A 14,077-nucleotide genomic window follows, 5' to 3' on the forward strand; every position below is an offset into this window, starting at 1 on the left:
CTCATTAAACGCAAGCATAATCTTTCGTCCATGACATTTAAGAAATCCATCTTAATAGTATGCTTATAGAATAAGCTGCATTGCATACTTCTTGGGTATTTGATTTCCCCACAACCAAACATGACCGAGGCGAATGTTTGGGAGCTTTATGATAAATGCATATGCGCACAAAACTCCCGAAAAATTATCCATCAATGGTCATTACCAAACCCTTGTACAATAATCCCATCAAAACATTTAACCATTTTTGTGTAGAGTCGTTTAAGTACAATAATAATACAAAACACATATAAACATATTTAAATATGTTACCAAGTCTTTGAAAAGTTTCTGCAATATCCTAAAGCTAACCCATCTGATCGGATTACACATAAATAGACAGATTAATTTGGCCAAAAATTGCGATAAAAAACTAGACAAACTTTTTTAATCAAAATTAAGATCGGCCAATGAAACCCCGATAAGGCCGTGCGACAAAAAGTAGAACCATTAAGTCGTGCGCATTTCACGAGTCTATGGCATTGTACATTTGCTGAAGGTTTCTGTAATTAACGTAGAAGTACTGAAAAATAATCGTTTCTTTTTTGCCGATTTCAAACTGACATGTTGAACATTTATGAGTACTTTGGTATTTCAACTGATGTCCAAAGCAGTGAAAGTAAAGGAAATGACGATGATATTTTTTCTAACGATTCTTATGAGATTATTACAATATTTAATTATGAGAATAATTATTCGATTTTATAAGATTTAATTATAAGAATAAGCATTCGAATTTACAAGATCGAAGTATATAGTGACCAATGTTGGGCAATATGTTACCGTTATTATTTTTCTAAAGATTTTGTTGGATGATACTGCGGCTGTGCCCAATATCGCGGAACTGCTAAGCCGTTTTTAACATCTGAAAAATTAAGTAATAGGCCTACATTTTCTAATAGATATATATCACATCTATTTCTATGACGACCAGCAAAAATCTGTTTAGTTTTTTAAATTCAGCATAATTTTTTAGATATGAATACAGAAATCTAGATAAATATCACAACTTCTTGATATTGGTTGCTATGACCAATGATATACAGCCCCCAACCTGTGTATATTACACAACAGCTTGCCATTTTACTTCTAATATTGCATTTCTTCTATTGCATGGGAGAGATAAAAACATATAATATTTTCCTTTCATTATTGCTGTTTGTTGTATATAATAACACCCACACCCAGTACATTACAGCTACCATTGCCGCTACCATTCCAGTTCTCCTATTGCACTGCCATTTGACTGCTAATATTGCATTTCTCAACCGACAGTACCCTTTCTTTTTCCATTATCACTTTGGTCGTGGGCTGTATGACAGGGGAATTTCTAGTAATAGTTTAAGTTATAAAACAATTTTTATTCCAAGTGTGAACATATTATTTTTGGTGGCCAAATTTTGTTTGCAAGCAGAACTACATTCTTTTGATTTGGGTTTTGTTATACAACCTGCACGCCAATGATCAGCTAGTCAGCCACGGCAATGCTGCAGGCTGAAATATTAAATGCAAAATACACCCAACCCAAATACACAAACAGTTGTAACTAGTACCTTTTGTACCATCAATGCCTGCCAATCCACCCATAAATTCTTTCTATTATTCTCGAGTGTACTTCAGCGTTTACAAGTTTTGTTTTAACCTTTTCAATAATGGTTGCTTTCTACAGGATGCAGTGAAGTGAAAGTAGATTATAACACGAGTTGTTTAGAGTGGGAGGCTCATTCTATTCACGTGTAAAGTGGGCCTGTAGCTAAACGACATTAGGTTGTAGCTTTCATGAAATCTAGTTCACAGGGTATTACCGTATGTCAAGGGTTATCCTCTCGGTGATCATTCGTCGACTATGCGCACCGTAAACGGCGACATTGTAGAGGTAGTGCATATATGTCAGGAAATCTTGCAGCTGTCAAACTTTCCCGATATTTTTCTGAGCATCCACGACATTCTGTGCAGTGTGCACCACTCCGGCCTTGGTGATTGGCTGTCGCAGATTGCTTAACCTATATTTCCCTTCATGATAGTTGCTGTAGGACTAGTATTTTATCGTTAGAGAGGCCACATTGTGTAACAAGAACACTGTATTGCGTACTATTCGCCGATGTTAATATGGATGGGTTTGTGATAGTGTGAACAATGTTACCACAGACGATCGCCGATATGCTGTAGGATTAGCGATGACATACTATTTTAGAACTAGCGATGACATACGATGATACAGTGAGTACCAGCCTTAAAGGAGACTTTCGAGGCCATTAGGACAAGTTATTTCATAGTCGACTAGCCTAGGAACTACAATGAATTAGTCTAGTAGTTCTCTGTTTGTACAATCTAGTCTTAGATCTACTACATATTTTGCGACTGATTTATAGTCATATTGTAATAGCCAGAGCTGCTGTAATCATAAGTCTATCTGTCCCGGATATCTGCATGACTATAGTCTCTGAAACTGAATACTAAAAATTAGCTATTGAAGAATTCCAAGTGAGCAGCCAAGTAGCCATTCAAATGAGAGAAATATGCTTAATTAAATTATTGTAATATCATGCCCCTCAAGCTCTGTACAGCGTTTGTAGAAACTTTCACCTTTTAAAACATAGTATAAATACACAATGGATGAAAAGTCTGAATAGAGGCTTCACGCATAGAAAGTTATCCTAATATAAAACAATGGCAATTGTATGCATCAGCCGTAGTATTGTCATGACATGATGAGGCTATCAAGGTTACATATCTAAGAACAATTATAGTATGATGAACTTTTTGTGCTCTAACAATTCCAAATCCAATTGCTAATCTGTAATCTGCATCATTCAGCATTTAGCTGGCTATTGTTAAGACCAGAGCTACAAACAGCCGTCACAGCCATACACAGGATTAAAACTCAACTGCATCAAAGAGCACGTGAAAACTGATCGTACATTCTAAATTGGTACAACGGCGTGATATGTTGGAGTAAATATGGTCTATTGTAAATATTTTGTGCAATCTTGTACTCTTTTAATAAATTTTGTGAAGTAAAACCGCTATATACTAGCCCAGTGAGGCACGCAACTTCTAAATGAGTCTCACCTCAGACTGTCAGGATGTTTTGTAGGCGCCGAGTGACTGTACAGACTACTTTATATTGCTGAATAAGTTACAGACAATTTGCTTCTCATATTACAGTTATGGCTTCCATATATAACATATAATTACATAATTACATATAATTATTACTAATATTTTAGAATCATTTTTCATCAAACTATTTAATTTTAAAAAAAACAGAAGTTTTTGTGTGTCAGCTGTAGTGACCTGAGAACAACCAATTTTTAATTTTTTGTTACTTATATGAAAAAGCATAAACAGCAGCAAAAAGGTTTAATTGGTAAAATTTTATCAAACAAGCTAGCAGGGAGAGGCAAATCCAATTAACTGAAATATTCGAAAAATGATTGTATAAAGTTAATAAGAATAACATCGCTTAAATCTTACTTTGTGTATATTTGAATTTGTGTCACTACTTTTCATCAGTTTTACCGAAAGCATAAACAAGCTCTACCAACACCAACTTTAACATAAATTTTTAGTGAAACAAGTTTTTTTATGAAACCTTTACATAATATTCCTAAAGAGTAAGTCAACCTGTTGAATCAGTTTTTAAAATACATTTACTTTTGTTGCATTTGAGAAAGATTATAGAAGTTCATTTCTTGCGCAATGCAATAGATGACATGCATTAAAAAAACATTTCAAAATAGGTAACAGCATATTCATGAATCACAGGCTTTTTCAAGCAAACTTTAGCCTGTACTAGTTTTGCAGTTATGCATGGAAGCTATTTGATGTATTATCCCACAACCAAACACGAGCGAAGGGATTGTTTGGGAGCTTTATGATAAGTGCATATGTGCACACAACTCACGAAAATTATTCATGAACGGCCGTCCTAAACCCTTGTACCCAAATCTCATCAACAAATTTAACCATTTTTCAATGGAGTCTTTTAAGGATAATAACTATACAAAACACATATAAGCCTATTTAAATATGTTACCAAGTCTTTATCATTTGTAGACAATATCCTAACACTAACCCATCTGATCGGATTATACATAAATAGACAGATTAATTTGGCCTAAAATCGCCATCAAAACTTGACAAGCCTTTTTTAATCAAAATTAAGACCGGCCAAAGAAACGTCGATAAGGCCGTGCGACAGATAGTACTGTAGAACCATTAAGTGGTGCGCATTTCACGGAAAAAACGTGCACATTTTACCAGTCTATGGCATTGTCCAATTGCCGAAGGTTTCTGTAATTAACGTAGAAGTACTGAAAAGTAATCGTTTTTTTTTGCTGATTCTACCGGACTCTGACATTTTGGACACTTATAATGAGTACTTTAGTATTCCAACTGATGTCCAAAGCAGTGAAAGTAAAGGAAATGGCGATGATATTTTTTTAACAATTCTTATAAGATTATTACAATATTTAATTGTAAGAATAATTGTTCGATTTCATAAGATTATTATAAAAATTTAATTATAAGAATAATCATTCGAATTTACAAGATCAAAGTATATAGTGACCGATGTTGGGCAATATGTTACTGTTATTATTTTTCTAAAGATTTTGTTGATGATACTACGACTGTGCCCAATATCGCGGTACTGCCAAGCCGTTTTTACTATCTGCAAAATTAAGTTATAGGCCTACACTTTCTTATAGATATACAGCTATTTCTATGACAACCAACTAAAATCTGTTCAGATGTCTAAATCCAGCATAATTTTTTGCATGTAAATACAAAAATCTAGATAAATATCACAACTTCTTGATATTGCTTGCTATGACGTTTTGAAATGTAAACAAAATTGTGCATTGGTTTTCATTTTTCAAACTTTAACACCAGTCTTCTCAAAACTATGTTTTCGCACTAATGGTAAACATGCATTCAGTTTATTGACCATAAAATTTGCTGTAATTAAGCGAGAATCAAATTTTTTTTGCACAATACATGAGAATTTTCTCCTTCTGCTAGTGTAGATAACTCTAAATCTCTCGCACCCGACTTAACCATGGTTTCTGTGATCATGACCCATTTTTTCACTTTGGTTACAGATCGCTGTCAAAACCATTCTGCATTCAAGACAACCAACTTTCAAACTATGTATATTACACAGCAGCTTGCCATTTTACTTTTAATATTGCATTTCTCCTATTGCAGGGTAGTGATATAAACATGTAATATTTTCCTTTCACTATTGCTGGTTGTTGTAGATAATAGCACCCAGTACATTACAGCTACCATTGCAGCTACCATTGCGGTTATCCTATTGCACTGCAATGCCATTTGACTGCTAATATTGCCTTTCTCAACCAGCGGTACCCTTTCTTTTTTTCAATATCACTCTGGTCGTGGGCTGTATGACAGGGGAATTTCTAGTGTAGAAAATCAAAATACGGCAGCAATTCAATAAAACAATAGCTTGTCAGCGGATTTGGCAATAAGCCGAGGCAGGAATTCCGTGAGTAACTTTGCAGGTTTACATCTAACTTGAATGTGTAAATGGCAAGCCGCATGTTGAAACAACTGGACCCATGACAACCTCTAACAATTAATCTGCGACTGGCTGAGAAGGTTCGACGCAGACGGTTGGCTGATGACACAAAAACTTTTTTCAGCAACTGCAAATTTTCAATGTTGTATTTAGGCTCACTATTAATAGACTACGTTCAAAATCAAATAGATATACAGAATGATATTCATTTTTACAATTGGCTGCAGTATGCGACTGCTGTTAGCCAAACATCAATGAATTATACTGGTGTATTTTGATTAGCTGTTTAGCTACTACCATTGCAATCTTTTGACGAGATTGACTGCAAAAGTTGCCACCACTACTGAGCATGAAAAAGTTAGATGTAAATAACTAGTGGACAGATGGGAGACAACTCATAGAAGTGCACTGAGCAAAGAACTAGATGCATATTATGAGAACACAAAACTTTTTAAAAACGATAGCGACGACAAAAATATATTTAACCCTGAACTAGATATATATACAGTTGAAGTGGCTGATCGAAACGTTTTTATAGTTTGACATGCACATGACGACTATATCGTGAATAGTCACACAAGAGAACTGGACCCAAAGATATGTGTTGACTTTGACATGCACAGCCTGGTATCAAATGCGTGAACATGTAACAATGGGAATAGAATGAATCGATTTGAATGAAATGAAAAGAAACGCAATGACTCCTTACTCAATGGTGAACTCGGATCAGATAGAAACATGTGAATTAACTAGGGTTTGAGGCAGACTATGTTATAGCAAATCCTAATCATCAGCATACCAAAAACCTTAAACTAACACATCTCTATGGCATAGCCTTAACAGTTGCGATCTACTGAGAACTAACGAGCACACAAATCTAAGGAAAGGAAGCCATCGAGAAATAATCAGACTTTGCTTTCTGTAGAGAAATCAGAGTGTGTGCATAGTAAAAGTGACTTTACTAGCAAATACTTATATTATTGCATTACTTTAAGATATCGAATAACTCTGATCATTTGAACATGAAACTCTGTCAATTCAAACTGTATTTTTATATAAGGTTATAGCCTATCATTGAAACCACTTACCTTCCATAGAGAGGAGTACACGGTTCAGTACACTTACCTTCTATAGAAAGTACACACATCGGAACACCCACCTCCCATGGTGAGGAGTACACACAGCAGCACACCTATCTTCCAGAGAGCACATACATCCGTATGCTTACCTTCCATAGAGAGGAGCATAGCACTTCCTGGAATACTTGTACTCCAAATCAAATGCGTTATCTGACACAGACTTCAGATGTGCCATGGCTTCTATAACAGTTATTTACCAATAAACTTTAGTGTAGAATGGCTTCGAGAGCCAGCCGTTGGATTCATTTCCTAAGACAGGAAATCAATTTGAAATAATTCTATAATATAGAGGATAGCACTCACCTGGGCACATCTAGCAGAGGAGATTGACCTGCTCGTGCGTGACAGACACGTATCGCTACTGTCTATACAGACAATAAAATGCTTCATAATTCTTAGCACTACTATTACGCAGAATCTTATTGGCAGTTGGTATGAAAGGCAAAGCATGAGCAGCTGAAATCATTTTTCATATCACGCTATGGCAAGTAACATTTAGAGGAACTTTGATATGGATGGCCGAGCCTATAATGAAATTATCTACCACAAATACGGGACCAATTAAACAGACAATATACATGAGCAGCAAGAGCACTTGGCAAGAACAAGTAAAATTGATTCAACTCGATGAAAAGGCAGCTTTCACACATCATAAGCTAACACATGCATGTACCAAGCTCTGGAAAAATCTAGTGATAGCCAACCAGATGGGAAACTAAATCAATATCACGACTAATATGCTAGTCAACAAGAATCGTACATGGACATACCACATCAACATTTAGTATCTATAGCGCACACCTGATATCGCCAATTATGAAGCAAAGCATAATGTTACGTGTTTCTTGGTGTGAAACGAAGGCTAGCCTTTTGTATCAACTTTACACATTCGCGTGCCATTTATGGAAGACCAGGTCATGTGACTCAACATAAGCATAACACTGTAAACCAGCGCAGTCGACATTTGCCAAAAGAGGTACCAGCAATCAGCTGTGTTACTGTCTAACAAGTCTGGGAAGCAAGCAATTATCAAAGCAACGGAAATTGAGTGAAATGTTTTCAGTTTTCTCCCAGAGACTGATACCAATGAAACTACGATCAATGACTACAAGCAACAAAGATGGAGAGCCGTGGTGTAGGATTTGGGTGGAATTTATTGCTAGTTGTTGAAGCAAACAGTAAAAATATATAAAGAAGTGTTTAAGGCATGCCACCACCCATGGCTTGCTGAGGTGCAGCTGCAGGAGGCGCTTGCTTGGCTTCGCTGTATGGTGTAGTTGGGGCAGCTTCTTCCTTGGGTTCAACGATATTCACATTATCTGGCAGAGGATTCTTAGGTCCAATCTTTCCAGTTGGGTCCCAAGGCAACATGATTTTCACCTTGATGCCAAGGACACCTAAAATGGTTAAAAACATGCCTCAACTACAACAGTTGACCAGATGAGATAGAGATAATTTAATCTGTCTAGCGAATTTAAACAAGTATTTTATTTAGTATTCTATAGAAGGAACCTCCAATTCTTAGTTAGATCAACTAGTCTTCAGTGAGATGTTGTTAATTAAATCATGCACATCCATACTTGCCTCTCACACCGAGACACTCTTTATGACACAAAATTGATCAATAAAGACACGATACAATAAATCAGTGAAAGTATAGCGAAGGACCAGCATTGCACAAGCAATGAGTAAATGAACTTGCAGAAATAATATTTGCCGCTATACAATTTGGAATATTAGTTCTGATGGCAGAAATTAACTCTAAAAGCCTGACTGGGCAAGAAAGTAATCTTAACACCAGAAGCTACTAAATAAACACTGTAGAAAGCTTGTGGACACACCAGCATGAACCAACTATTGCAGTTACTGGTTAGTTTGAATTATTACCTGAACATTTATGCAAAATGAGGCTTCACGATTGGATTACTATAAATCAATGGTGTGTAGTACCACGGACCATCTTACAACGCCGCACACTAAATTTGGGTTATCAGTAATAAATTGATAGTTAACATTTTATACCGGGTTCAGACAACGACACTTCAAACAACAAAATTGGTGTGAAGTGTTGCTGAAATATTTACAAAAAGACCTTTTCAGTGACACAAGTAGGTTTACGCTGAGTAATACAATTGTTATACATTGCACAGCCTGTAAAATTACAGATAACTATTTCAGACTAATTTAAACATATAGCGTTTCATGACATTTTAGTTTGACGTGATAGATCATCAGATATGTCGATAAAACAGAGAATAAATAGCGGAGCAATTGATAGTAAATACTTCAAGGTGATCGATTGGTGCAGGTGATACAGAGTCGGGTCTACAAATCTGAATGTCACGAGTTATGAGAATCGCTGAACGTTGTTTCATTCTTACTTTGACCCCTGCACACAGATAGACGATGAACAGGTAACACCGCTTTTCACATTATAAGACTATTTTTTGTTTTATGGTAGATTGTGATCATTTTAATAATAATTAGAAATTAGTAATTAGATTGTAATTATTGTAAAATTATCGCAACCAGAATTTATAAAGCCAATAAAATTGATCAGAAAAAGGAGTTGTCGATGCAAACTAATGATATTGCAGTAATGATAAAGCCAACAAATTAAAATTTGAGTCTAGTTTTTCTTATGGCATGGCCAAAGTAATGAGTTTGAAAAGATCCAAAATGGATTAGGCCATTTACGTTTATTTTCCTGTTTGTATAATGTAAATTCGCTATAACCTAATATCTAATCCACAACGGAAACATTACAGGAACAGATTATTTACGTTGTATGTAGGAGCTAGTGCGGCACGATAAAATTATATTGCACGATAGGCGTAGATTTTGTGTGGGGACGATATCATTTTGGGGGGTTTTGTTGGTCGATCTTGTAATCGGGTATATCAATGTCTTCGACATCATGTCAAGACGATAAATATCTGTGTTCAATCGGCAGAACAACATCTTTTATCGCCGGCTTTCGTGACTCAATATCGGCACAGCACTAGTTCCTGAAAACATATTTACGAGCCCGTGGATTTCCTTTATCTTTGAGAATCCTCTAGAAATGGACTAATGGGGTAGAAAAGTTTCCTAAATAAAGTTAAAGAGAAAAGACAACCCCTATTTTTTGTATTTAGACCCAATTATCACCCTTGTAATTCTGTTTTTGTTGTTGTGAAACATCACAATAATCTATACCGGGTGAGCATAACTCCAAAGTTTCAATACTGAACGATATCAATAGCTCACAGGGCCAATATATCGTTTTGACATGTGGTGTCATATCGCAGAGCACTAGTAGGAGTGTCTACTGCATGGTAATTCTGCATTGATAAAACGGATCAATAGAACCAGACCAAGTTACATAAACGCAATACTCCAGATTTGGCCGAACACCCACCTTGCCTGAGGAGGACGTGTCTAACGGCAGTGTCAACATATTCTCGACTAGGCTCACCACTGTGAATCATCAGACCATCTACAAACTTCATGGCCTTGGCTCTTTGACCTGAAAGAGACAGCTGATGTGAGCTGGCAGGTCAACTAACTAATAACAAGGCTGCATCAACAAAGTAAAACCCTCAGGAGTTTTTGATCATCAGTTGCGATCAGATCAGACAATTAAAACATCATCGAGTTTTCAAAAACACTAATAGACGACAGAAAACGAAGACAGAAGTTTATGAAAGCGATATAGTGAAGCCTAAATGGCCAACACCCAAAACTTGTTTCCACAAACCTCTTAGCTTTCCTGAAACGACAACTTCACAGCCTTTAGCACCGCTCTCCATGATAAACCTGAGCACACCATAACAGGCCCTTCTAACAGCAAGGCCTCCAAGGAGCTTGTAGCGAAGACTTTCACACTGTGCAATGGCACAAAGTCCTCGGTTATTTACTTTCTCAGCGTAAAGCTGCAAGAAAAAAATGTGGCGATTGAAAAGTTAATGAAATGAAGTTCGGCTGTCAGTAAGGAACATACTTTCTTTCCCTCAGTATTTTTTGTCTTCATGACAAATGTAAGACATATGCTTTAGAGCATCACAGGGAACAGTAAATTATTTCATCAAAAAATTTGAATTAAGGATGGTTTTATTTTTATTCTAACTCATACGATTAACCCTTTTATTGCATACATGCATAGAAATGTTTATCTTTATTTGTTTTTAAGTTCTATTTGATCCAATTTAGGATATTTAAATACAAACAAGAATGACAAGATGATAAAAGGAAGTAATGGTTAAAAACACAGGCTATAATGAATTAATGTAGATAAGCTACACATATGGGCTGGCAATGTGAAATGGTCTCATTTTAGTATTTTTTTAGAAACATTTTCAAGGTGCTGCATTTTAACATATACATCTGTGAACTGGTGAAACAGATCTCCTCCCGCCATTTCATTATACAGTAGACACTCCTATAACGTAAAATATCTGTTCCATGATCGTTTACGTTAGAGGGAATTTGTTATAAGAACAGTAAAATATATTTAAATTGCCTAATCCGTTCCAATATCTTTACAAACTCATCCCTTTGGTCATGCAAAAAGAAAAAAATTGACTTTCAATTTGCGGGCTGTACCGTAACTGCAGAATTATTGGTTTGCAACAACAACTTTGCTCCTTTTTATGGTCAATCTCCCTGGTTTTATAGAACATGATTGTGGCAAATTTACAAGTTGATAGGAACTGCACATTTTCAACATTCATTTACAACGATTTGCTCATGTTTCTAAACACAAAGTAAAGATAATAACAAATATTTTGTATGTCTACAATAAGGCAAATCAACAAAATCTTTTTACTATAAAAAGCAGTTATATTTGTTTGTCGTCTATCCCTATTCAGGAGTCAAGGTTAGGATATAGATAAATTTCGATGTTACTCCAACTCGTGACATCCAGACTGGTAGACCGAGACTGTAACACCTGCACCACTCGATCGCCTTTTTATTTATGAACAATTGCGCACCTATCCTATTCGCCTTTTGTCGACAAATTTAACGATCTATTACGTCGAACTAGAATGCCGCGAATGTTATAGATAATAGATATAACGCGGAACGTACTGCATTTTTCTTCAGCAAGTGTGACGAAATAAACTAACATTTAAATTTATGTTGAAAACCTACCACTTTACGTTATATGGAAATTTTTACAGAGTGGGGAGCAAAAACTTCACATAAATTTTTTACGTTATCTGAAATTTTCATTATAGGAGGTATACGTTATAGGAGCGTCTACTGTATATTTTAATTGAGCTAATTTTCGTCCTCGTCATACAAATCCTATTTCACCTTACGAATTCAACAAAATTTTCACTTGATATTTAAATTGGGCTGTCGGCGTGCTTATTGCGTCGAAATAACAAAAAAGCCAATGCATTGTTTGACAAAAACCTTCTCACAACACCTAAAAGAGATACGAAGACCCATTGTTTTCAGTTTGACATTCTTCATGTGAAAATTGATACGTAATATTTTCCATTCAAAACTAGTAGCTAAATTGGAGTTGCCATTTCTTCGAACAGAGGGTCAGAAATCAGACAACTTCCCCTTAATCTGCTAACAAAAAATCTACTTCATTACGAAAATAGTATGACTCGGGCTTTCTTGTCGAATTCAGTTGAAAAAGGTTTTAATGAAGTCAGCTAAAAGTTATAGCGAAAAGGAGCTGGAAACTGAAACAAGTTGAAGTTTAGTAAAACACATACTGAAGCTTAGCTTTAAACGTGTGTTTATTAAGCTAAATTCCATCAAGTTAAATTCAAAGTTTATGTTATATGTCTGTCTTGAAGGTAAGAACTCCCTATGGTACATACTACACATAGTAATGTTACATTTTATTGCAGACCATAACTACTAAATACACTAAAATTATTATAAGCAACTATAGTTACCAAGGTTAACATAGTATTTGATTACTAATTTTTAATATGTCCAATACTGAAAATCTTGATGATTCTTACCAGATGTTTCTATTAAATAATTACGAGATTCTATACGACATTTTCGCTATACGATACCAACCCTGGAACAGATTAAAATCGTATGAGGAGGACACGGTACTTCAAACAAGGTAATAAACCAATATATATTAAAAAACCTGGCATAATTGTTACGCAAAGAACAGCAAAAGAGATAAACTGCAGACAATGATAACTGTCTTGAAATTACTATATGTAATTTAGCATACCACTATTTTTGCGGAAGGAAAATCAATTTCATTCAACTATACTAGTAGGTGAAAAACTACAACGAAATTATTGAGGCTATTACAGTGTATTGAATCGGGAGAGGCGACTCTTTAGCATAAATAAATTATAAGTACTTTTCGGTACTCGAATACGCTACTGCTAAAATAAATACACGGCTGCTAAAATATTGACATTGCATGCATGGTATATAAATTAGGATAACACAGAAAACAAAATCAACTATTACAAAAAGTTCTGCACCTTAACCATTGAGTAACGTAACGTGAAACTTACCTCGACAGTAGCTTCGGGAAAGTTGAATCGTTTTTGGACTACTGCAGTCAGCTCACGGATTCTGCGGCCTTTTTCTCCTAACACACTTTGTGTGCGTGTAGCCAGAATTATAATTTCTGTTCTAGTTGGTGTCACCCTAACCTCAACACCAGAATATCCATCTTCAGCCAGCTCACGAGTCAGAAATTCGTTCAATTCGGCTTTGAATACTCCATCATTGACGAACTGCAAGTACATAAGGAACAAGCTCATCAACTCAATACCTAATGAAAAGAAATCAGCAAGCACATCAACTCAAAGACACATTTTATATCATACTACTTTCATTCAGAAAAATGAACCGAAGAATTATTTTGGAAAATGTGTGTGGTTCCAACTGCCATATATTATCGCAAAATAATACGATAAGCCAAAAAGCATCGACATTCACAGAACTGTCCAACGGATTTTTAAATGTGATTAGTTTTCAAAATGCAATAACTTCAACCAAATTTATTTAGTAAAGCTTAAATATTTTAATATAAAAATTACCTTTCTCTTCTTCGACACTTGTGTAGCCATGGTGGCTTGCTGTTCAAACCGGAAAAGGATCGGATAGATGCATTTTGGGCGTAGACGCGATTCTATGAGAGTGTATCAATAGAGATTGGGTGGACAAACCCTTTTGTGATACGATTATAGGAGGGCGGAGTGTCTTATAACGACTCCAATTCGGCATCGTTTAAATTTGTTGTGTACAAACTCTTTTGTATATCGAATGCTTGATGTTTCTATCGGGATTTTACTGACTTTGGCAATGTTCTGTTTACACTATTTTTGCGTGTGTTACTAATTATTAATTCCACATTTAGGCATGTCAATTA

At 35.6% G+C, this 14,077-nt stretch overlaps 1 protein-coding gene across 1 annotated transcript; it reads right to left on the reverse strand.

Moving 5' to 3' along the window:
- Window positions 1-7,859: 7,859 nt before the first annotated feature.
- LOC137405649 (small ribosomal subunit protein uS3-like) lies at window positions 7,860-13,834 on the reverse strand. The gene is made up of 5 exons (XM_068091976.1): window positions 13,746-13,834; window positions 13,215-13,439; window positions 10,463-10,637; window positions 10,124-10,231; window positions 7,860-8,120 (listed from the first exon to the last, which is right to left on the reverse strand). The coding sequence occupies exons 1-5, from the start codon at window positions 13,773-13,775 to the stop codon at window positions 7,924-7,926; spliced, it is 735 nt and encodes a 244-aa protein (XP_067948077.1). The 5' UTR covers window positions 13,776-13,834; the 3' UTR covers window positions 7,860-7,923.
- Window positions 13,835-14,077: the final 243 nt, after the last annotated feature.

This window comes from Watersipora subatra, chromosome 10 (assembly GCF_963576615.1).
Source record: "Watersipora subatra chromosome 10, tzWatSuba1.1, whole genome shotgun sequence".
Taxonomy (NCBI): domain Eukaryota; kingdom Metazoa; phylum Bryozoa; class Gymnolaemata; order Cheilostomatida; family Watersiporidae; genus Watersipora; species Watersipora subatra.